Genomic DNA, 26,928 nt, shown 5'->3' on the forward strand with positions numbered 1-26,928 from the left:
GTATTAAACTGAAAATCCTAATTCAGTCATAAAGTCAGATAAATATAAGATCAGACACTATATGATCTGTAGAAACTGCTGTGTTGATACTTTGTGCCTAGAATTATCAACCTGTAGCCAAAATCTGAAGACAGTGAGGTGCTTCATGTCCCACTATGGCTCCCTCAGTCCTGATTTGCAAGAGGGGTTGTAGCAGGGATGGGCTCTGTACAGAGAGAACCAAATCTCTTCTGCTGCAAATGAGGACTAGCATTGTGTTTCTACCTCCTTACACACACACACACACACACACACACACACACACACACACACACACAAAACATACATGTATACAAACACAAATACATACATGCACAAATGCAAACACACAGGCCGACATACACACAAATATGTACGTATTTAGAACACACACACAAAATCTAGAACAGTTGCTGGGCAATTGTCAGCTGCTTCTAAAAATGTAGGATTTTCTATGGACCACAAACTGTTAGTGTCTTCAGCAGTTCTGTGTAGGACGGTTGCGCTGACCAAGGGAATGAAGCAGATCTCTGGATTCAGAATCAATCTGCTTTTCTCACATGATCCAACTTGTGCTTTTCAGCTTCCTTATTTGATAAGTAAGAGCCATTAACCTCACAAAGTATTGCTATTTGTGGTGTATTTATAGAATAATTTGTTAGGATTATTTGCATCTGCACCGAAATTGGTTTTGAGTTCTTTCCAACTGGACAGATCCATCCCAAGCTCTGAAAATGAGTGAAAATGATAGGAGTATGTTCCAAATGCAATAGAAAAGCACTCTCCCACCAATTGTATTTTTGGCTGAATTCCCTCCTCATACAGCCAAGATAATTCTGTCCAAGGAATGGGGATAAGTTTGAGACTGGGTGGCAGCAATAGTTAGATGACCAACACTGTTGTGCACATTTGAAGAGAATTTGAATGAATATGAAACACAGGAGAATGGCCTCTCTGGAGAGCCACTTCTGACTGGAGTCAAGGTTATGGCTTTCAAGCACTTTTCCAGAAAGTTCTATGCTTGTTCTGAGTCTCCTCTAGACAGCTGAGCCTTTTGATATTTCCTTCTTTCCGCAACACTTTCATTCAGTCTTCTTCCTATATCCATCCACATATGTGCTTCTCTTATGGGGTGGAGAGGTCCTTTGGGGACAAGTTCCACTTCTCATCCATGTCCTTCAAAACATCAGTGCCTTTGTATACAAAGTCTGGGTTAAGCATACAGATTGAACTCCCCCATAGAGAATAACTCAGTAGAAACCCTGTAGGTGCTTGCTCAGACAGTGTCTGTGAAGTGAGAGTGAATCAGGAAACAGAGGAGTGAGCCTTTAAGGGGCTGCCCACAGCTCTCTCCCTGTAGAAATTCAGCAAGTCAGACAGTGGCTGGGGGTTGTGTGCAACTAAACATCATCTGCCCCTTAATTCTTGCAACAGTGCCCTCTTCCCCAGGAAAAATCAAAACAAATGGCCTGACATCTGATGAAGGATTCTGTCCAAGGAGTATTCATAACTCTTCTGGAGTCAAAGTCCACTTGGAGAACTTGTACCAAGGACTTAAAGCCATATGCAGTTTTTACAGAGTGTGCTTACTTGTCTTGGGAAGAACAAATGGACCCAAGGTAGACAATGGGAGCATTCACCAGGACAGCTTGGAAGTTCAGGTTGAAGACATGAGATCAATGATGAGGTAAAAAGTATTGATTTCTCCATTTGCAGTTTCCTCATTTACAGAAGGCAGACATCAAAGGCACCCTTAGCCTTGCAGGGCTGTTTCGGAGCTTAGAGAATCAGACAGGAAGCTGTATGACTGTGCAGTGCCATATTCATAAAGGTGGTTCAGGGGCTCTGCTTCCCTGCTTGATGATAGGGTCATCCAGATCTTCTAATCCTCTTCTCCTCCATTCTTTGTCCCACAAAGACCCTTGTAGTCTTTGCACTGATGAGTACCCCCCCACTATCTGTGTGATGCATCCATGTGACTACGTTCATTTCTTTGTCTTCCGTTCAATTTAGTGCTTTGTATATAAACCGGCAATTTAATAACGGGAGGAAATATATTGGTACAGTAGTTAAGTCATCCCCATCTTTTCTCGATGAGCAATAGAATGAACGAATGGCAAGTGGTTGGAGAGACAGACTCAACAGCCGCAGTGTTCAGAATACTCGATTTTTCCATCCCAACACAAAAACAAGCCAGAGAAAGTTGATTTATTAAGTAGCTTAGACACTCTCATGGCTATGGGAGAGCCTTTCAGGCTTCACCTCCATTTGTGAGGAGCTAAAAATCAAAGAACTAATAAAATCCAACCACCCAGAACTCCTCCTGTAGACAGTCTGAATTATAACTTTTTAATTTAGGCAGGTAAAGAATTATTACAGTAGTACTCTAGGGCAGGAATGTGTTAATAAAACCATCTCCTCTGCCTTTTCATTTAAAATAATCCCCTGAGCTGATTAAATGAAATATCACTTGTTTAATAACTGACAGAACATTATTTTTAAGCACAAATGTTTTGCATATCTCCACTTCCCGCTTTGATTCCAGGCACAGGAGGGTGGAGGCCCTGACATCACAGAGGAGCAGAGCCCTGCACTCACATGCAGTTTGCCCTGTCATCGTGCCATCTATAATTTAGTGTGAAGCAGTGAGGTAGACAGAGCATTCCCATTAGAAACCATTCTGAACAGGGGTATAAAACACAGTCACAATAACACTTGTCAGAAAGGTGACTCCAGTCAGAACTCATATCCATGAGTTTCAAGATAAATGCTGACATGGCAGCCATCCTACAAAGACTATTATTGCTTTAAAAAAAAACACAAGGCAACCCCCCAAACAAAGCCAACCCATGAACCTTCCCCAGAGTGAGCAAGTTAGTGTGAAGTTTGCATCTGGGGTGGCATAAACTTTGGGTGATTTATAGCAGGTGCATTTCTTCCTCCACTTGGAGAAGGTGTTTTATGATGCCACAGAGGAAGGGTCCAATAGCATTTTGGGTTTAATGATGTTAAGCTATTTGGAATTCTTTCCCCCCTGTTATTTGGAATATATGAGCTATGCCTCTAAACCAGTTCATTAGCTGGGCTGTGGATAGGTTCATCGCTTCACCCACAGGACCGCTCGGCTGGTGCTTGCATTTTCCTTGCCTTTTACATTTAGAAAAACCTCTTTGACTTGGTGGTAGGCTATGATTTAATAACCCTGTCCTGCCGACTTCATAAGCTGCAGAACCTTGGAGGGGCAAAAAAGTCCCAAATCTGAATTATAGTTCTAATTACTCTGGCTGAGGTGAAGCATTTCAGTGGAATGTTCTAGGCACGCCCATCTCACATGAAGCATGCTTTGTTGCCAGAGGTCCTGGGGATGTGCTTATTTCCTCTCCTCTTCCACGAAGGCAGCTGCATTTCTGGTGCCCAGCCTGTGTGCAAGGCTGGGGAAGCTAACTGCTTGGTGATCCTGTGGAATTCATTTATTTTCTAAGCTCTTCTTGTTCTTCCATTAGGGAAACTCAGATGTAGTGTAAATGTAAATTTCAAATTCAGCAGGGATGTTTCCATCACAAAAGGATGCGGTGAAAATGAAAGAATAATTTTAGACTGATTTCTTTTTTTATCTGTGCTTGATTTTAATTGATGGTATTTATCTTAAATATATATTACTGGCTTTTAAATGTTCGCATTTTCTAACAATTAACATGTTCAGAAAAGTTAATATACATTATGAGGCTTTAAAGAAATTTCAAATAGCACCAAGGGTAGTTAGAGAAAACAAATCTCCCTCTCCATTCTAACTCCCAGTCTTCTCCCAGAGGCAAACTCTGCCCCAGCATCTCAGGATGTCTGCAAGACACACCCTGCATATGCCTCTTAGATGCTGTGTGTGCACAGGTGACAACAATGTATACTCTGTGATGCCCTTTGCACAAGTGACATCAATGCATATACTCTGTGATGCCCTTTGCACAAGTGACATCAATGCATATACACTGTGATGCCCTTTGCACAAGTGACATCAACGCATATTCTCCGTGATGCCCTTTGCACAAGTGACATCAATGCACATACACTGTGATGCCCTTTGCACAAGTGACATCAACACATATACTCTGTGATGCCCTTTGCCTTTCTTTGGCCAATAGCTTGGGAAATGTTCCATATTTGAACATATACATTTTCACCAGTCTTTTTAATGGCAGCATAGTATTTTAGGTCGATGGCATAATTGACTTATTTAGTAACTTCTCACTATTGATTATAGATCAGTTCTATTCATTTTTTACAACAATAGACAAGTTACAATGGGTAGTTTTATAAACCTTGAAGTTTGGAATATATGAGCTATGCCTCTGAACCAGGTCATTAGCTGGGACATGGATAGTTTCATCACCTTACCCACCAGCTCCGTTGGTGCTCACATTTTCATTGCCTTCTACATTAAGGCAAACCTCTTTGACTTGGTGGTAGGCTATGACTTAATAACCCTCTCCTGCTGATGTTCTACTGGAATACTTATTGTTTCTTTGGGAAACCTGCCTGAGGTAGGGAAGTCATGTGGAAGAATTTAAAGCTAGCATCCAGAGGAAGGTGTGGCCACCCAGAATGACCTGACAAGGCAAGGCAGACATGGATACTTAGCATGGAGAAGAGTTTATGCTCTAAACATGTACCTCTGAGTGCATAACATTATTCCACAAGCAAGTCACTTGTACTACCCACGAACCTTCTGAGGGTTGGACAGCTCAAATGTGATATGTCTACAGAAGAAGGCAAATCATCATGAATGAGATAACCAAGACTTTATCCTTCCCTTCAAAGGAGCATACAAATCGCCCAGTAGGTGGCCCAAAGCCACAGATTTCTTAGTCATATGATTTCAAAGAGGCTTTTATAGTCTAATTTCTGCAACAACATGGGTATGAAAAATGCTGAAATATTTACCTCTCCTTTGGAAAGTATGGAGCCATCCTATTATGTCTCTTGGCACCCTGTAGTTGTCTTTTCTAGACTGGGATTATAAATTGAGTGATGGCATTTACTGCCAGTGCCTCACTAGAGCTCCAGCTTTTTAAGGGCAGATCTGTGTCCACCTGGAGCTTGCCTGGCTGTACAGGCAGCTTCATAAATGGTGAGACATTCATATCTCAGTCACTGCTCACAGAAGTAGGCATTCTTCCTAAACAGGTAGCATGGAGAGCTCTCCCAAAACAGGAGGGCCTTTAATCATGAGTCATAATCTACCCATTTAAGAGGTAAGAACAAGGGTGCCCAATCACCCTACCACATAAGGACCACACAAGCATTTAATAGATTATTTAGTGAATTTAACCATTCCTCATTTACTTGCTCTTAGCCAAAAGTCTGAGACGCAATACTGTCTCTCATTAAAGTCTTATGTGCTACCATTAATATGGCCATATGTTAAAGTCTGTATCTTATTGGGGTAGTGATGAACTTATATGCATATTATATATTTTGATCATGTCCACTTCCATCCCCCAACACTTCTGGAATCCTTCACAGACTCCTCCCCCAACCTTCATGTCCTTTTATTTTTAAAATAACCCACTTAGTCTAATTAGAGTTTCCTGTATGTTCAAGGGTGTAGGACTCCACTGGAGCATGGACAACCCACCATGGGCCATATCTCCGAAGAAAACTGTTTTTTTTTTTCTTTCCCCCATCAGGCACCAACTGCCAATAGCTCTTCAGCTAGAGGTGGGGCTTTATGAGCCCCTCTGTCATCCATGCTTGGAATATTGTGAATTCCTTATGTAAAATTCCTTATGTAGACTGATGGAACCATGAGGTTTAATAAGTTACTAGCAGTAAATTGCCATTTAAAAGCACACTTTCCCACAATTGTTTTGTGTCTTAGTTTATTTTCCCATCACCATGTGACAAAACTAAGATTCTGATTCAGTTACTTTTGGAGAATGTGGTTATTTCCTTTTAATTAGCATAGTACCAAGACTGAAATTTTATTTAAATTGGTACCATAATCATATTGCCTCCCATTTTCCCTAATAATTAATGTATATGTCAAAAAAGGAAGGCATGCTGGCCTGATTTGGAGGACAAGTGTTTCATCTTATGTGCCAATCACCCCGATCAAGGACAAAGTTCAACTACCTCCCCATATTGCCTGAGGTTCCCTCTAGTTTTCTGGCCATAAGACCCCTAGTGCTCCAAGGACAAATTTAGCTCAGAATTTGAGCAGAATTGCTGTATGTCAGACACGGGACTAAGGTTTAGTTAGATGACATAGAAATCTCAGAAAAGCTTCCATGGTGTCTCCAGGTCTATGGATACTCAGGAGGTGTATCCTGAGAATTTTACTTTGGACAAGCCTCCTATACACCCTTAAGTTGGAGGACTTTGAACCCTACCAGGCAGGAACTCATTTCTGAAACTTGAAATGAAAGAAAGACACGGCGTGCTAAAGCCCAGGAAAGACCGGCTTGTGATTGTATCATTAAAAAAGAAACATGGCTGTAAGCTTATACACAGGCAGAGAAAATAGCTCCTGGGAGAGAAGCTTGGTACTTGAAGTTGATTTGGGTAACTCGGAAGTAAGTAATGCTTTTGTAGCACATGTTCGGGAGATTCGAGATGCAAAGGTAACCCCTGAGCTTCTGTCCCCTGAACAAATCACCACGGAGTCATATACATTATATATGAAACAAAAGCAATAAACAAAGCAGACTGAATTTTTTTGCTAGCAACCAGGAGTTTGGGTTTACAGCAAATGCACTTTTCTTCCCTGGCAGCAAACTAAATTATCTACAGATTAAGTTAGGTGGAGGAATGGATTTCATCAGAACTGTGTTGGATAATCTAACTTGGATCCTGAAGTCGACAGCCGCTGCTATGGACATGTTATTGGAATGTACAAATCCAAGCGGCTGCTGTTTACCTACAAAAGTCTAAAAATCACGAGATAACCCACAAAGACTGGTGCTATACTATTTATGCATTGCATTAGTCTTTTAAGATGTTTAAAGAGAATACTATTTTTTCTTTTAGCACTTTCATGTTTATTATGGTTTTTGATGGCTCCGGTAACCTGTGAGTAAATCCTGGTTCCATTTTGTGGATGGGGAAAGGGATGAAAGTGCTTGAGTACATGGCTTAAGGCAAATCACTGGCTAGCGACTGAACCAGGAGTTGAATGTGAGTTTTAGTCTCCCCATCCAGTGTTCTTCATGAGATAATCAGCTGCCTTGTTGAGGTGTTTCACTTAGCACAAAGTAAGTGTTGAAGAAGTGCTGAAAAATTAGCAAAGAACATCCCCTTGTCTGGACATGGATGAAGCACTGGCAGAATTATGAGAACAGAGTGCTCCCTGGAGGGAGATGGAGAGTGATCTCTGCTTGTAGCAAGCAGTCATGACACAGGGGTAAAAGGCTTTAAAACTGTTAAAGACTTTCAAACAGGATAGATGGTTCACATTTTCCAAACCAAAAAAAAAAAAAATCTTTTTTTGAGTGGGGAAAACATCGGTGATTTCCCAACAATAATCTGATGGATGCCCCTTTAACAAGGTTGGTCTGTATAATTGTTACCAGACTTGCATAGGAAAATCCCGGCCAACAGTGTGTGGTCTGAGGGCTGGAGGTAATGACTGGCTTGAGTTTGTGGTCATTTGGAAATTATAAGGAAGGATTGTTGTGGCAATCAATTCTTTCATTTGCTATTTCTTTTGTCTTTGTCACTTATGTAGAAGTAGAAAACAAATTAAAGCTACCCTATAGCTCTCACAAGTCAGAATAATTTAGTTTCAATAGACTTGGTGATACTGTTTAAACTTTGAAAGTTAATAAACATGGATTTGTAGAATTAAAAATATTGAACTATTGGAGTGCTACCAACTCACAAAATTAAAGTTTTATAACCCAAAGTCGAAGACTGTATTCTACAGTTTAAATATTTCATATCTGACATTTTCCAACTCGACAATGTGAAGTCTGATTTTTGATTTTTCAATCCAATATGAGTTTGGGAGTTTAATTCAAAATCAAGAGAAAACCATTCCTGGGACTACTCTCTCTTTCTCAGTTCCCTTTATAAAAGACATTATATTTTATTTCACTTTAGGAAACAAACCTTCCTAGCTGGTCATAATTTAGATAAGTTAGGAACTCAACAGTGAGCCTGTTTTGCTACAAGTGAACAACCTCAAAATTGGAGTCTTTAATACATTTAGCTTATGACAATATTTACATATAAGTTACATTACAAATGTTTTACAAAAAATGTATTGTGAGTCACTACAGAAGTCCCTGGAAGTAGCCATCTGCCAGCAGAGATGGGAGCTGGGTGGCCGTAAGAGGTGTCACATAGGAGGCCTTTCAATCCAAGTGCAATAGCAGCCAACATTCTCCTTTGTAAGGAAAATTTCTTTTGGAATGTATCGATGGCATAATGTACACTCCAAAGAGGCTTTGGCCAAAAAGACACAGAGAAAGACATGGCCTGGAAAGGCCACCAAGGCTGACACGGAAAGGCAATGTAACACTAAAGGGATTTTTCACTTAAAGTGGCCTTGCTGTTTGAGAGTGTCTGATGGAAGTGTGTGTTTAGGGTTGTCTTGGAATTGGATAAATCAATGCAGCTCAAGGTTCAGGTTGGGTATGTGGACAGAAATAAGAGTTCCATGTAAGCACAGCAGTGCCACTTTGTAGTGGCTTTAGACCTACCTAGGAAACGCAAATGTTTTTAGTCTCATAGCAGGAAAGGCAGGCCCACTTCTTGGGGTCCTGGGAAGGAAGGGGGTTATTTCATGTCCCTGTCAACTGTATAAACTCTCCCCTTTTGCCCAGAGTCCAAATGTGACATGTTCCTTTTGTTAGTAAGGCACACCAGGAGAGGACATATTAAATTCAAGTCCCCCCCCCCAAGTTCCTTCTGCCCATTTGAAAGCTTTGGGGTTGCAGTTTAATTAAGATGGACACAACACTAACTCCCAGTCAGCAAGGATCTCTTTGGATCCATTTTGTTGTCAGATACACTTGCTGGGAAGATGGGAGGACTAACACATATCATTTCTTAGATAATGTTTTAATATCCTGCATTGAATAAAACTTTTTTTAATCAAGTTGCGGTGGTAGCACAGAGCGCCACAAGGGGCGAGGGGGCTGCAGATGGCTGCATTACTCTAAATGTTCAAGCTTGACTGACCCATTTCATCAGCACTGTCAGGGCCTTGCACTGATACATGTTGACAACATTTAATCTTAAAAAATTGAAAGAAATGAATTAATATGCAAATTTCATCAGCTTTGTAATAAAAATGTCCTTGAAAAAAAACAGTGAACATGACCCCCGAGGAATTGTGTGAATTATCCCAGCTCAATTCTTTAAGTTAGTCGGAGGTACGCAGGTCCATAAGGAAATCAGTGCAGATTTGACTTGGAAATAATTATGATGAAGAACAAAACACAAGCAGGTTGAATGAACGTAACAACTTGGGAAAAAGTCTTAGTACTATTTGTTATTCACTTTGAATTAACAGGATTAGGTCTGGTTTCTGAAAATAAAGGAACACCACCGTGTAATTTTAACACCTAAGTAATGTGAAAACAATATTTTTAACTATCAATTTTAGTGCATATTAAAAAAAATCACATCTGATGAAAACAGGTTTTTCCTGTATAACGGAATACAGCTTTTTGGCAAGAGAAATGATTATGAAAAATAATTTTAGACTATGGGAGACAGCAATTTCTCAGTGATAGGGATGTCAAGGCAGCTGATTTGCACAAATAAACAGGCTGGGAAAGTTCTGCTGCTTTTGAGATGACCAGTTGTTTCACTGAAGTCTGATGAGTGGCACCATATAAACGAAGTCTCCAGGTGCAAGTTAATTTCTATCATTTTCCCTATGGGCAGTGGGATCTTGGTTCCAAAGAGCAGCCACAGAGGTATATACTCCGCTGCAGCTCTCAGCCCAGACCCAAACAAAGGGTCTGAAACTAATAGAGGGCCTGCTGTCACAACTGAAATTTTCTATGTAAAATCCCAGGTTTCTCGAAACCGAGAACTGTCCCCAGAAGGGATAGGAACATTAACGGGGATGTCAACCATTAAACAAAGGCAAAATCAAAACATCATCACCGAAAGCAGCTTTTCAGAGGTCCAAAGCAATGAATGATGGTCTGAAGATGAGTATCATTTCTCCTCCCCAAGTAAATCTCATTAATTTAAACAGATGTGCACATGTGAAAGGAGGCATACCCATTCTGCACCTTTGTCACATGCTGGCTCTGCTGTCTTTCTCACCTCCACACACAATGAATCAGCCAAGCTCTGGGCCCTGGAAGGAATTCACTTGGCTCCATGTTCATTTACCTAAGGCCTCAGGGTTACCACATGGAGAGCTGCTCCTTTTCCTTGTCTTCCTTTTATTTGATCAAGATATCAGGATGTTTACACTTAGAAAAATAAAGATCACTCCCCCCCCTCCCCAAACCGAAGTCTCAAATTAAGATCCCAAACACTGTCACCAATGTGAGGCTCTCTCCTTATGGTCTCTTAGAGGCTCGGGAGTTACAACTCGAGGGATTCTGTGTACCCTCAGAAGATGGAGGCATGCGCGCTGACTCTGCCCAACCAAATTAATCTCTTCCGTAAGCTTTTGTGGTTCTCTACAAAAGGCTTTTCAGTTTCTCCTTTCTTTCTTAATCGACCATCAGTAAAATCCTACTTTCATAGTGCCCTTTGCACCTGCTTGCATAAAATGAATAACCCCACAGTTTAATTATGCACTATTCTATCAGTTGGGGAGTGATATAAAGTTGCAGGCAGAAAAAAAAAGAATAAAAAACCTTCTTTGGTGCCCCAAAATTAATATATGTCAAGCTCAGGGTAAATCTTAATCTTTTTGAAACATTTTTCTAAAATAGATGTTCTTTTATCACCTGGCGTATCGAGACCCGTGGAGGGAGGGAAGGGGGAAAAGGCATTTGGCTAACATGCTGCAGAAACTGTACTCTGTCCCCCCCACCCCCACTTCAGGCTGCTCTTGAAAGATCTGAACAGTTGTATAATAATGAAAAATGGGCAATACTTGTGGGGCATTGCCTGCGCTCACACACCTCCGCCCACGCATTCATCATTCTGCAGGTATTGTCAGTGAAAGTTTAATTGCATAAACACTCTGTAACTGTCCTGTCATATTTCTTGTCAGTCTGGATTCCCTCTCTGGGCTCACTATCTCCCAAAACTATAATTGAATTGCTACCAAATCACAAGAGGTCCCCCCCCCAAATAAAATCTTTATGAATAGAATTTGTTCCCTATCAGCAGATTTGACAAATTATGGCACAGGAAGGGCCTTGGTGATAATTTCTGAGTTTATTCTCAATGTAGCTATTTGCTGAATGTTCTTATCTATTAAAAAAAATTTAAAGCCCCAGTTGGGGGTGGGGGAGGGAGTATCCTACAACCCATGGGGCTCTGTGGTCATTATTTTGAAGGACCCAAGAAAGCCAGTAAACAAAACCAAACCAGGAAGGTTTTGCTTGCTCCACTGTGGAAGGGTACTGTTGCAAATGAAAGGAATAAGAATGAATTTGGGATTAAACTGGCTACTCATCAAAATGAAGATTTCACCAAACTCTGAATTCTTAGTTATGAGGTACTGAGTGCTCAATTTAGTCAAGGGCTTGTACTCTCACTTCGTCTCTTCTTGTAGCAGACCTTTCGGCATTCATTACTCATGTCTGAGCTCTGAACAGCTAGGTTCTTTGACAGACTTTTAGGACCATGAGCAAATGAAAATTAATCAAAGGCATGACATGCAATTTACTAAATATGTGATCATGAAATTTTAATGTCAAATTATTATTATTTTCTCAAAACGAGTAAACTCCAACTGTGTCTGGTATGAAAAGGGGGGGTTCTCTTCTGTCTGTTCTGCTTTATTTTACATTCTTGTAAACTATATCCCACCCCACCCCCACTTTCAAAGCACAGACTCTCAGCAAAAGTACAAGCCTGTTCTGGTTTGCAATTCTGTTGGTGGTGTGGGCATGAAATATGACTGCTGGCGAATAACTCCTAGATGGGCCTGGGTTCCACCCAGATTGACAACTGTCTGGTTGTTTATGTTTTTTAAATGTGCTTATCAAAACCATGTAGGATTGATGGGCGTTTTTAGATGAAGTTATATTTTCCCAACAGACTTAATTTAGGACTAAGGTTAAGGCTTAGGATAAATGAGTGCATTAGATGATTAAAGAACATTTGTCTTGTGGGACATTGAAGTCATTTATTTATGACACTTAAAAACAAGCCAGAAGAGAAGGCACCATGGGCATAACCAGTCAATTTGATACAAATGTTAAATCCAAACTAATGACTTTTTTTAAATGGAACTCCAAAATATGCCAGTCTACTAAATGTTCAGAGGAACAATCAAATGTGCAGTGGAATAAATATGATGGGAAATACTGGATTTTATAGCAGCATGCCACACCGTGCATATGTGTACACCCATGTCCCCTTTATTCCAAAAAGTTTTGTCTTTTCAATTGTAACTGCTCCTTTATTTGAGGAAGTAGGTTTTCTGCTTTGATGTGCTTTTTGTAAATTTTAAATAGAAGAAGATTTCCTGGTGGTACAGGAATTTGGACTATTGTACTACACTGGACTCAGTATGATAAAATACCTTGTCAGGGGCAGCTGGATGGCTCAGGGGATTGGTAATGGGATATACAGAGCCTTTCACCCATAGGTCATTGGCTTGAATTTTGTCCAGGTTGGCAGTGACTAAAAGTCATTAACATCTCATGACTGCCTGGTGGCCTATGTGAAATGAGTTTCTTAATTTATTTATTTAAGTCCAGATATAGTACCTATGGCCAGGGCATCTGGGCATCTCTCTTGCTTTTTACAGAGGCATTCTACCAGATCAACATTCATTTTAGCTCTCAAGATTAGTGATGAACTGAGGCCCTCCCACACAAAATAAATTGATTTATTTAAAGTTCAAGCCAATCCCAAGCCCCCATCCCATTCTCCAGCACAGACCAGCAGGCTTCATGAAATCTGATTTGACAGTAAAAAGAGCTTTAAGTCTAAATCTGATTCTGGGTCACTTAGTCTTTTGTGAAGCACAGTCCATGCTGTGGCTGTGATCCACAACAATGGTCCAGCCAGAAAGAAATGGAAAACTGTCAGTCAAGTACATCTTATGTGCTCAGTACCAGCCAAATCATCAGGTCATAAGCAGAGTGCACTTTAATCGGCCAGGCTGGAAGCTGCCCACCTGAGGAGACCAGCATCTGGCAGATTCCAAAATAGTAGGCAGTATCTGAGCTAGCCTCAGAAAGGTACCGAAGGCAGAGCTGGTGTGTGGAATCCAGGAATGGGTGGCATGGAATTCTGAGAATAGGAATTACACATCTCAGTTATGCTTTAACAAAACTGAGTATGATGGCGGCAGAGGCAGTGCAGCAGTTAAAAGCACTTATTGCTCTTGCAGAGGACACAGGTTCGAGTCCCAGTGCTTACATATTAGCTTAGAACTATCTGTAACTTCAGTCCCAGGGGATTTGATGCCCTCTTCTGACCTCCATGGGCATCAGGAACAAATGTAATACATATACATACATGTGGGCCATATATTTACACACATAAAATAGATAAATCAAAACCCACCACAGTATTAGTGTCAGGATCTATAGAACCAAGCTGGCAAATTTCAAAAGCTGGGTAGCAGTGAAATCTCTTTTTCCAAAAGATCATTCCTCTCATACAAAGTTCTAACAAAGGGCCCCATATAGTGTGTGTGTGTGTATGGTTAGTAATCAGAAGTACCCCTTGGGTGTTGTGTGCCTCCTGCAGAATCCAAACCTCTCAAATCAGGTAGCAAGTACATGATGTCAATGAAACCCAAATCCAAGCCATTGATGAACAGATTCCAACTTCCTGTCATTAAATCCCTGACCGTCCTTTCCCTAAGGAATAAACTAGGTAACAGAATGCTTAATTCAATAGAATTAATGTTACTACTCACTAAACACTGCATATCATACTAAGTATTTTACCCTATTAATTCATTATACCTTCACAAGATGCTAGAGATGCTAGTATGTTAACTCATTTGAAGAGAAAAATCAAATGGAAATTATTCCTAGTCCTGCATCCAATCTAGAACAGAAGGTTAAAAATTTTATAATGGGGAAACTGAGGCACATTCAATTTAGTTAATTTGCTCAAGTTCACACATCTAGTAAGTGGCAGATTCAGGGCTGGAAAATAGAAACAGGGCATCAGGTTCCAAGATCCATGCATTTACATGTTTGTGATTCATACACCCACAGCACAAAGACAGTCCTAAAACTGGGGTGGAATGTCGTCTTTACATGTTGTCAACTCTCAATTGTCCGAATAATGTGCAAGTTACCAGACTTGATTGTAGGGAAAAAGTCTACAATATACGAAGTACAGTTTGGTTTATGTTGGTACAGATAGGACAGAAGAATCTCTGGTAACTGGTGATTACTGCTGTACTTCTCCAGGGAGCCATGATCAGCTTTACACTAATTGGCCTGTTGCTACAGTGGGTGGGAAATTAGCTATCTTTTTGCTCTGCTTATATAGATGAAAAGTAGGGAAGGCAGGGTAGTCAAGTGGAGTGCCTGCAGATCCAAGGCTAGCACTTCACAACAAAAGATGGGATTGGGAATGCATAGGTCAGAAACTTCAGTGAGAAACTAGATTTGCTCCTTGGAAAGCCTGAAGGGACAATGAGGACTGATGAGAACTACATATGGAAGTAGAGATCCTCAAAGATGTGGCCCTTCTGTGAACCCTGCTGTATCACAAAGCCCTTGGAAGATGAACTAGCTGGCTGAAAGACTGTGAGTGGCTAATCACGTGCTTGGGGGGGGGCTGTTAAAGCCAAATATGGTCTGAATGTGTTCTAGCCCTGATCCATGATGTGCTTGAGGGAGGTGGTATGCTGTGAAGATGCATGTCACTGCCTGGCTCAAGCCAATGGGTTAGAAAGAATTGTGGAGTAGGGCTGATGAGCCCGACTTTCTGTCTGGAGGTAGAGTTTCTCTGTTCCCCACACACCCTACTTTTGACATCTACCATGAAGTGATGCAGCCAAGAGGGGCTCTTGCCAGAACCTAAACCATGCTTTTGGGACTTCCATTAGCTAAACCGTGAGCTAAGTAAACTCCCTTCCTTTACAACATTAGCCTCTATTAGTATTTTGTCACTGCACTGACAGACAGACTAATACAGTGAAAACTTGGGGAAATTAGTTTAAAACAATAGGCTTACCTATCATAAAAATGTGAAATCTTCCATAAAGCTAATGATTGTTAATTTCCAGGGTGAAGATAATCATGAGGCTGTTTTTCTTTACCGTTTCACGGCGAGGCCCTTTTCATACTTATAGTTACAAGGAATCTGTTTTTGAAATTCTTAATTAGAATTTGTGAGCTACGCATTTTAGGAAGCAGTGATGATCAACTGGGTCATTGTAAACCTGCTGCTCAAAAAGTGGTGGCCTTGGCTCTCTTTGACACGGGCTTGAGTTAGTGTGAGTTCTGTGAGAGTAGAGACAGTTTTGATAAATGCCATTATCAGGGTAAAGCCAATCCTGTGGACATGTAAAATAATGATGGAATGAATGCAGAAATGAAGGACTGAAAAAAAAAACACGGAAGGTCTTATTTACGTGTCTGTAGACATGTTATTATCGTAAAATTAACTCTGTGTGTGCGCGTGTGTGTGTGTTTGAGCATGTATGCACATACATTCACACGCCTGTGCACTTGTGTATCATGGCATGCATGTGGAGATCAAAAAACAACTTCCTGGAGTCAATTCGCTCCTTCTACCATGTGGGCCCTTGGGACGGAACTCAAGTGGCTTCACCTTATTGAGCTATCTCACTGGTCTAGGCTTGTGTTCCTTTTATATTATGCCGATGAAATACAAAGTATTTTCCTAAAAACAAGATGAGATTTTAATCCATTTTATATAATCAGTTCTAAACTTCTGATCCCCTTGCAAGAAGCTCTACTTAGTAAAAGATGGATAGAAAACAGAGAGTGGAAGCTTACTGCCTTCTGGTGCCACCTGTCTAGAGCCATAGGACGTACTTGGATAAATTACTAAAAGAATCAGCTTTTAATATTCAAGGAATTTATAGGTTAGTATGTCATGATTGATAGTGCATATAATATTTTAAATTTTTGAATGTTTTAAGATTCTCTTACCAAATGATAAAAAATGGAAGTGGCTGATGGCATTCTTCATCCTGATCATGAAAGCTTAAGACTTGGATAATGTCTAAACTAGTTCCCAGAAACTCCTCACTAAGTACTGAGCATGAGGTGGCTTTTTTCCTTTCCCTAAGTGTTACCTTCATTTCAAACCGCCCTTGTTTTCTGTTCTAGTCCTCACACTCTGTGGTGTTAGGGAGCTGGCCTCTTAAAGCCTTTGTTTTCAGGTTTCTCTAGTAAACTACCCTGAACATTTCTGGAAAAAAAATGTACTATCAAGTGCTGTGAATCCAAGTTATCTGTGTTACAGGCAAGATTATTCAGGTGGGGAGGAAGACCGGTGCTCCCAGCTGGTGATCTCAGGTGACAGCTACTTCAGGCAAGCTGTGGAAGTGCACTTTGTTACCTGCTTCGTAGTGGGTATTCAGATCCAAATCTTAGACTAGTTTTAAGGCTTCTATGTGCTTTAAAAAAGCCCCCCCCCCCTCTCTCTCTCTCTCTCTCTCTCTCTCTCTCTCTCTCTCTCTCGGTCAGGTTTCTATGTGACTCTGGCTGGCCTTGAACTCACTCTATAGACCAGGCTGGCCTTGAAGTCTGAGACTCACCTGCCTCCAGAGTGCCGAGATTAAAAGTGCGCACCACCACTGTCCAACGACCCCACTTTTCTTAATAATCCATTTGTAAAATGGGAATAACAAGGCTACCATCTTCATAGTGTTTTGTGAGGGACTAGGTTGTATTATGCATGGTCTAGGCTTAGCGGAGAGACTGGCATATGGCAAATATTGTATGCATATTAGTAGTTATGGTGCACAAAGCATTCAGCAGTCCTCTGGGACGTGTAGAATTTGACCCGTAAGGGAGGAGGTTTCTAAGTGTGGGACTTCAGTATTTATTATTAAGTGATAAACACATTTTAATGGGCTGCTGCTTTAATGGGGGACACTTAGGACTTACTGCACTCATCTTAGAGGGGTCATGACAGCACCTTAGGTGCTCCATGATCGGACACCATGGTAGATAAAATGCTCCTTTACTTTATCCCTTCTGCCCTCATACTGCAGCACCCTGACCCCACCAGGATCTGTGGGTGAGTGTCTTAAATATTCTATCTCTCTGCTCTCACACCGGTTTCTTCAGTTGGGTAGAGACATTATCCTGTCTAGTCAAAGCTAGTCACCACCATTGAACTGCTCATTAACACTCTTATGATACAACTGGAAAACAATAGCATCTTCTCTTTTCCACTGGCTGTCAACTGTGAATCCATCTCGTGATGATCAACAGTTTCCTCTTGTATGCTCAGTAACTGCTGGGCAGAGGTCATTTGGAAATCATTTTGAGAAATATAAATACCACTTAGGAAATGCACCATCTTATAAAACTGGAGTATTGGGCAAGCTTATTAATGGCACCAATAAATAGCTTTTATTAGTAGTATACTATTTTTGAAAGGTCTGCCTTGGGTGGGTAAATCCCAGTGTCAGAGCAGTTTTCCAAGCCAAGAGTTCCTGAATTTCAGTTTGTAAAAGAGGGCCACGAAAGGTGAAAGGAAGGTTGTTTGAGGACACCTCCCTTTCAGGATCTCTCTCTGCAGTCTAAAAGTCGCAATCAGAGGGACTCTCATTCTCTCTGGCCTATGCCCCCTGGCAGTGTTAGGTCAAGTTCAGGTCACCTAATGGAAAAAACGAACAGAAACAAACACAGGCTTTGGTAACAGTCGGCAAAGCCTCTGCTCATCAGCGTCTGTGACATCTGGGCACACTAAAGCTGTTGTTGAGGTGGTTCTGCCAAGGCGTGCTCCAGTGCTGCCCTTCTTATAACTCTGTTGTGCCAGCTTGTCATCTCCTTATGCATGCCCGTGTAATGATCTTACACGTCCCCCTCACTAAAGGGTCAGCTATCGGGATACATGGGACCTTACCTTTGTATCCTCAGTGTTTCATGTAACGTCTGAAACATGATATTCAGTCAGTGGTGGTTGAGTAATCTATACTATCTCTATTACCAAATGGGTGTAGATCTTGAAAGAAATTCCACTTTGGTTAGTAATAGTTAGAGAAAAGACCTAGGCTACCCACCACAGATTCTGCCAACCAAGAGAAATTGGGTATTGTTTCTAGAGGGTTCTTAGAAACCGTGATTGTATCTCATGGCAGACAATACCTCCAGGCCATGTCCACTGCCTGATGGACACTCTTGCTCTTTGTCTATCTCAAGCCTGCTTTGGTGACTTGTCCTGGAAGGAAGGGGCTGAGGAAGCTGCAGAGAGCCATGCCCAATGCTGGCTGAGGCAGAATCAAGGCTGCACACACAACTGTGAGAGCACACAATTTGGGCTTCACTTTGGGCTTCACATTGAACGTGGAACACAGGACTCAGGGTTGAATCTTGCCTGTGTTTTATTCATATGTTACTGTTCACCGTGGCATAAAGATTTTCATTGCAGAGATGAAAGCAAAGAAAAAGACTAGATGGATTCTGTCCCCAATAAGTAACTATTATTAAAAAGTATTTTAGCTCAATGAAATATATGTAGAAGGGGATAATTAGGTTTCTGTTTGGATTTCAGAAATCGCTTGGAGAAAATTCCTCTAGTTTGATTTCTACTGTGTTTCCATCTCGTTTTTCCCCCCATCTATTTCCTGGCTTCCCACTTACTTCAACATTAATATTGCACCCTTTCTTTTAATCTTTGCTGCTAAACCTAACCTGTGTGGCTTGGGGCAAGCCACTTAGAATTTCTATCATTTCCCCCCAGCTGTAGAACAAGGGTAACACACTGACCTGCCTCAGAGGGATATGGTGTGAATTAACTCCTGTAATTAGCAGCATTGTGCTCTGCATACACCAAGCAGGGTAGGAATGGCACCATGATCACAGTGGCCAGAGTGGATTGTGCACTAAAGCTATACTTGGGAATAGCTGCTTGGCAAAGAGTTGACAATTGGAAGTTGCAAACTTTACACAGAAGCAATATTTCCAGTATTTTCCCCAAGCAATCATGAGTAAATTGCTCACTAGGGGTGGAAATGGTTTCCAGCCAGTTCTGCCTCTTCTGATGTGTGCACCCTGCAAAGCTCAGTCAATGCCAGGTAACTGATCCTTTGTATGGCTGCTGTTTAGTGCAGATGAAGAATTCAGAACGGTATAATTTGGACAGGGATGAAATTTCTGTGCAGTGATATGTATTAAAAGCAAATAACTTGTGCTTTCTTCAAAGCAACAACTGTAGAATCTATAATTTTTAATTATCCAGTGACAAAGACATCCACATTTTTTAATGGGCAGAACATGTCATCATTAACAACTTGTATTAGGTTTCATTTTAGAAACTTGAAAAATGTACCCCTTATCATTATATGTAAATGGAAGTAAAAATTACAACCTGGAAAGCTATTTAAGGGAACTTATGAAAAATGGGTTTAAGAACCGATTTCCTAAACCTTTTTACTAGATTGTGTTAGGAGAAAATATACATGCATTCATACATACATACATGGATACATACATGCAAATATACAGAGGCATACACTGAGTAAATCTATTTCATATTTTGATAAGATGTTTTTGTTTCTGTTAGTGAATAAAATGTGCCCTGAAAATATCATTGTATTAATTTTCATAAAAGACACACACACACACACACACACACACACACACACACACACACACACACACAATATTCTTTTTTTGAACTAGAACTACTGTGATCTGGACATTGGAAGGGAAAGTTAGTCCAGAATGGTATTTGGAGTTATTATGGGACTGGAAGGGAGGTTGTCTTCTGTGGAGAAGGATCACCATGTTGACTTCAAAGTACCAGTTTCCCAAAGGATGCTTGGAGCTGCAGGTGTGCATCCTGTGGGCTGGCCTGGAAGGATGGCACCCATATACTGACTTCGCCAGAAGGGCCTGGTGGGAAGAATATTTTGATTTGTCTTTTTTTAGTTCTCCTTGGCAAGATTCTGGAAGTATAAGCCTGCTTTTCAAGTATCTATACCATATGCTGGCAAGCATCACAGTGTGGGCAAACACACATTAAGGTGGTAAGTAGGCCTATGTTTGACTGCTAGGAAAGGGCGTGGGGGGGAGGGGGGTTCCCTTTGGTGGTAGTTCCAGGTGGTCTTGTTTAGCTTAGTTGGAGATAAAGGTGACATTTAAAAAATAGCCTATCTTCTGCAGGTAAAAAATGGTACTCCATCAAGGTAGCTTTTTTGAGGCCAAGGAATTACTCTAAATTTGGCAAGGCAGACTGAATAAAAGTACAGGCTGATGTTTGCCTTTCTTTTCCTTTGAGATGGGGAGCTGTATAACCTAGACCAGCCTTCGTCTCACCAAACAGGCCTTGCTAGCTTCAGACTTTGAAAAGTCTGTCCCTCTCGAGTACTGAGCTTATGAATGGCTTCTTTTTACAGTGGGTGTTACGTTCAGGACTACCATGAGGATAATTTAGATTTTATTTCAAAGTAACAATGACATCATTAAAAATAAGAAATCATATTGGAGATATAATTTTATATAAAAAGCTCAACTTACCCCTACTTGTTGATCTCTTTGTATTATTAACAGATTAGTTTGGTTGGAGTGTTTCTATGATACTTGTCATGTACATGGACACCTGGGAGTTAACAGGTGACAGGTGAGGTTAAGGGACAGTGAACACGTTCAGATAAATTCTGGAGCACCAGTGGCAACAAACTTCATATTCAGTCCAATGGAGAGGACTGTACTGAACTATCTAGTGGATTTATCTCTGTTTACGTTGAGCAAAACTGGAAAGGAATTAAATGTGTATTTGCAGTTTGACAAACATTCAATATAAATTATAAATTTTAATTTCACTTACTAGTTTGGGACCATGGAAAGCAGGGATTTTATTGCATACAAAATGCCATTAAGATGGAAGGATTAACTTTCTGAAAAGGTCCCTAACTGCAGGAACAAAATCCATTTCCATCTTAACTTAGTCATGCCAGGGTTCACCTTCAGAGTTTTCAAAAGCCAAAAGAAGAGTGACATAGATTTTTTTCTGCATACTTCCAGTGGCTCCAACATTGTCACTGTGCTAAGAACCTATTATGTGACAACTTGTATGAATGCTGCCATCACCATGCAAAACTTGAAGTTTATTTATGTTTACAAGGACTTGTTCTCATCATTAACATTCAGAACAGTCTCCATGATATAATCTTACCATACAACGGCTCCAAAATTATCTCACACAGATTAATGACAATAACATAATTCCGGAGAGTCACCACTCTATATGTAGAAATATATTGGCAATAAAACCCAGCCAGTGTATGCCTTTCCCCAGTAGAGGGTCTCTCACTTTTCTCTGATTTTTAAAGGCTTCAGATCAATAACTGGAGTGACATTATTAACAGCTCCCTCAACACCTGGGCCAGCGCTAATATTAAATCCATTACACCTTCTGTTTGACATTTGCAGTACAGCAGACAGTGCTGTGGATACAGTCACATTGTCTAGGGACTGGGACTGGATGTGAGGTTACTGAGATGGTCTCTCTTGTCCAACTTCTAAATTCAGTTCATTGATAGGAAATTGGAACCAATCTAAAAACCAAACCAAACCAAACCAAAAAGGCAAAACCCTACCACAAACCAGATGGTCAACAATTCCCAAATTAAATTACATGTATATCTTATATCCAAGCAGTAAAATGTTGACCTGATCTTTAGATAATTATATATTTATTGTTATTGCTAGTCATTTGTTTTTTTTTATCACCTTTTTGAAAATCATCCAGTCCTGTCAGGACTTGAATCCCTGTGCTATAAATTGAGGATTTGATCAAATTTACCATGGCATTGAGATATACACAGAAAATGCAGGTCATTTCCATTCTGACAAAAACTCTCAGGCTCCCATTTTTCCATTCCTTACAGCCTTTGGAACATAGGGCAGGCATTTCAGGCATGGGGGGATTACTCCAATGGTTATCGTAGCCTACAAAACACTCTAGATTCTACCTGAAATTTGAGACAAAACATGATAGCTTCAGTTTTAGACAACCAGTGGTTAACCATGCTGCTATAGTTATTCTTCACTCCAAATACTGTCTCATATGTTTCACTAAATTGTCTAAATCCTAGTGTAGTATTGATTTCTCCTCCTACAAATTCACACCCATCCAATAAGCTACAAGAAGCTCTTGTCCTCACTGAATTCTTTCCAAGCAGGACCTGGGCCTGTTGCTCCTGATGGAAGTCCTAGGCAGGTGCAGATTGCTGTCTCATAGGAGGCAAACTGATAGCAACAGAGGAAATCTCATTTTGGAGAGAGAAATGTGACACAGAAAGATTCTTGTGAGGGTATATGAAAAAACAGGTTACCAGAAACATGGATGTCAGGATCACAGGAAAATATATAAAGCTCAAGCCAAGAAGCATGCTCTGCTGAGCCTCCTTCCTATGCATACACACCTACAGGAAGAGATCCTGCACACACATGCCTACAGGAAAAGAGAAGAAATCTAGAAGGCTGTGTAGTGCCCATGTGTGAATAATGGTTATTTCTAAATAGCACAATATTGGTTGGCCTTCTTCTGCATATTCTGAAGTTTTCATAATGGCTATAAATTAATTTTATAATTATAAAAGCTGTTATAGTAACAAGGAAGGATGAGTAGAAAGACCATTTTATGACAATTCAAGGAAAATTATTCTGTCTTCAAAATAGGAGAGTTTTAAAGTTCCTCCAGGATTTCTGGGAGAAGCTGCCTTTCTGTTTACTAAGCATTCAGAAGGCACAGCATTGAGATTTATGAAAAGAAGATAGGGCTTGTAATCCCAAGATGCAGAATCATTAAGAGCAATGAAAGAGCACAGACAGATCTACACAGCGAAGACACAGCATCCAAACACCATGCAGGGAGGGTCTGTGTCCCCACATTGTCACAGCTTGCAGAAGAGAAAGGACTGCCTGGCAGATGGTGAAGGGCAGTCTCTTCCAGAATATTCTGATTCACCTCCCTTTTAAAAGCCAGAGTACCCATTTATTTTCTGATGCTTGACTTAGGATTTCTCTAAAGGAAATAATATTTTTTTTTACTAAACTATCTGTACATGTGCACACATCTAAAATATTTATTTGAGTTGGCTGTCAAGTCAACAGACTCCTGCCCCCCCCCATTATCTTGAAACTGATTCAAGACAAGACAGTCAGAGGGTTGGCAGCTCAGGGAAACAGCATTCCTATCATGACACAGTGTCACTGCCTTGAAATGGTTTTACTCACTTACTTCCTTTTATTATAATGCCAAGTGTTATTTAGATTTTAGTCATTTAGTAATGCTACACTGCACACATCAGGGCATCAGAAAAATTCCTTATCCACAACTCCTTTCATTTCCATAATAACCATATATCCATACCCATTTTCCAGTCAAATTTTGCCAGTGTGTAGGAAGGAATCAGTGCTTCATCAGAATTTAGAAGATTACCAGGCAGTGAACAAGAGCCTCCAAAAATGTTCCCTCGTGTTATTAAGAATTAAGAAATCTTGTTAAAATTCTTTCAGGTTTTGAGAAACATAAGCAGCTTTGGGATGTAGTTCTTGACATGCACTTTTAAAGGAATTCCCGTCCAGCTTTCATCTCTATTAGTGAAAATATTTCATTCCAGGTAGCACTCTGTGCTGCTGTTCAGGATTTGAGCAGACAATCTAAATGTGTTTTCAAGGCAAAATGGAAAATAACCAAATTCTACAGACCGGTAGGTCTAAGATGGATTGGCATTCCCTAATGGTGGGAGTCACACTCACCATCTAGGAAAGGAGCCCTTTCTTGGGGGAGCACAGCTGATGGGCATTAAGGCATAAGTGCTGGAAAAAGCAGAGTTTCACCTGTACTAGTGAGAATGGTTGCAGGAAGGTCAAGTTGGTGTCTTTCAATCAGTTGTTGTATAAACAATAGACTAGGTCAGAAACAGAGAATCTGGGGAAAGGTACAGGACTGAACCCCTTTTAGAAGGCCAGCTGTGTCCTCTAGTTGTCTAGAATGAATACCAAGTGAGAACATAACTCCAGTATGCCAAGAGCTGTTCCAGGCAACTTAGAGCTCTACAGAATATTTATCTGGGTTTGCTGTGTGCCCTAGCAGAAACAGTTTAAAGGCTGTCCTTTTCTTTTTCTCCTAAAGTGCCTTCCAGGAAACATCACCCTAAACACCTGTTTGGAGAAACATCAAACTCCATGTGAGTGTTCAGGGTGATCCAGCTTCCATTAGTTTATAATTTAACTTAAACTTAGGTTGCATTAACAGCTCATTAAATGAGCCAAAAAGGTGACAGTTCCCTTTAAAATGATTATCAAACATCTAAGGAGCTGTGTTCACTTCTTAGACGCATGTATATTGTCATCAATAAGCTACAGTTCGGGTCAAGCTAGGATGGTGTGAGCCATGAGGTTCTTAGGAACATACCAGTAGATGGGTAAGTGGCTGTGGAATCTGCAGTCTAACAGAGAAGCAGCAGAAAATGAGGACTTGATGTACCTCATATGACATAGTTGAGTGTCTACAATAAAGAGTAGGGAATGATCTGAAACATGGTCTAAGAGCATGTGGAGTTGTGGTGAAGGAAATGTGGGCTTCAAACCAGGACTAACTTTCCATAGAACTGCTCAGCAACACAGGTGAACAGCTTGACTAGATCACCAGCTCAATACCAGGAGATAACAAAGACACCTGCTGGTGATGCTGCTAATGCTGGAATTTGTAATGAAGGTCTGAGAAGAACCTGAAGTCATCTTTGTGACTCACAGAGGCAGAATACTCTTTCCCAAGACCTTCCTGTAAACAACAGCTTTTACATTTAAATCATTCACACCGAGTCACCAGGAATCAAGGTTCCCTGATCTATCTTTAGAACAAATGGACACAAAGCCCTTCTCAAATGCTGCTTCACATATACCCACAGCTAGGAATGTTCTAACAATGGAAAAACAGTGTCAACAATCTACCTGACATATCCATGCAGCAAAGCCAGTGAGCTATGGTATAAAAAATATATAGCTTCCCCCAGAAATTTGTTTTCATTTTGAAGGGTAAAGAATGGTCTTAAACATTTTTTTTCTCACGTGTGAAGCTAAATGGAGGATGCCCACCAACACTCTAATGAGCACCCCTCCCCTGGCGGGGGGGGGGGGTATTGCCTTAACTTCCATGGGAAAACATGAATTTGGTTCTATCTGGAGTCAAAATATTTCCAAAAGAGGTGATATTTTTCCCCTCTGAATACACACATCATGATTAGTTCTAGGTAGCACAAATTATTTCCTTGAAATATGTAGTATTTTAATATTAATCTCAAGGCATGGTTTTCATTTTCCTCTCTAATACAATGCTTTTGTGTTGCAAATTCTATTTTAAAACCACAGATCAAGTAGTTTTAAACACAGGCATCTTTGAAGAGTGCAAAATAACTTCTCAAGTAAGCAAATAAAACTTTGCACTTGAAATCAGGCCTTGATTCATTAAAAATCTTAAACTTCTCATGAGAAAAATTAACATTTAAACCACTGCTGCTTGGCCAAGCACTCCACCACACAAGAATATGAAATATCTCCTCTAAAAAAGTACAAAAAGGACAAAACCACAAATGTGGAACTTCAATTAATTTAAAGCCCCAATCAGCAAAGAATAAATCCTTCGCAGATCTAATTACCAGCGCTCTCGGAAGACCCGGGCCGACCAGCCAATCTTCCCCGTGTTTGAACAGCTTGATGAACTAGGGGACTGATGGATATCAAGTCATTTTGTTTAATTTATAAATGGATTTTCCCCTAATACTTAAATTATCATCAGTACAACACAATGAAAATGGGAACAGTCTGAATGCAAAGTCTATAAGAATCCTGGAAGGAATCCCAATGAGGGATGTCACCTCTGTTCATTCCTCTATACAATTGATCTAATTAAATACCGAGGGTGGAAAGGCGCTTGAAAATGTAGCCATTTCTGTTTTCTTTTTAGCCTTAATTTATCTGTTCACATCTTTCAAGTACCTTCTGATGCTTAAAAAAATAAATAAATAAAAGAAACCCAAGATTTCTGCAAATCCCCAACACTTTTAATTCTCTACAAGCTAATATTCAAGATGCAACTGCCAGAGGGTAGATTTTGCTGAATAATAAATGTGTAAGGATAAAGGGGAGAGGGTGTTCCAAACCAGCAGATCCTTCTAGTAATTCGAAAGAGAAACCAGAGGTGCTTGGACCTTCTAGAGGTATTGTTCAACTGAAATGAGATCTCTGGATTACACTTATTAAAATGTCTCCTTATTTTCAAATCTCTTCCTTATTTAATTACTGCATGGGGCTGAAGGCTGCATGGAATTGTTAAATACCCTTCGCCCTATTTATAGTCTCGACACACGGGTACCGTGAGCACACTCATTCAGCGAAGGTCCTGCCCACCAACCACCAATTGCAAACATATTGGGTTTGCAATTCCCACCTGGTTCAGGGGTCTCTGACTGAGAGGAGGAAGATGCTGAACTGGCTGCGTCCTCAGCGGCACCCTGTGAGAGGAGGCCCCGCCCAGGCGGGAGCTTCATGCCCAGCTGCTCTGCCATCTCCACGTGGTCCCCGGGGTGGACATAGTCAAAGACGCTGCTTCCTGTCAGCTCCACCTAGAGAGGGA

The 26,928-nt window shown here is 40.6% G+C and overlaps 1 protein-coding gene across 6 annotated transcripts in view; it reads right to left on the reverse strand.

Annotated features, from left to right (window-relative positions):
* The window catches only part of LOC100759473 (neuronal PAS domain-containing protein 3), a 794,410-nt gene that overhangs the window by 94,368 nt on the left and 673,114 nt on the right, over nt 1–26,928 (reverse strand). For all 6 annotated transcript variants that reach the window (XM_035445687.1, XM_035445688.1, XM_035445686.1 and 3 more), the window contains one exon: nt 26,743–26,917. In XM_035445687.1, coding sequence (XP_035301578.1) covers nt 26,743–26,917 — 175 coding nt within the window. The remainder of the gene's footprint in view (nt 1–26,742; nt 26,918–26,928) is intronic.

Source organism: Cricetulus griseus, chromosome 5, assembly GCF_003668045.3.
Source record: "Cricetulus griseus strain 17A/GY chromosome 5, alternate assembly CriGri-PICRH-1.0, whole genome shotgun sequence".
NCBI classification, from domain to species: Eukaryota; Metazoa; Chordata; class Mammalia; order Rodentia; family Cricetidae; genus Cricetulus; species Cricetulus griseus.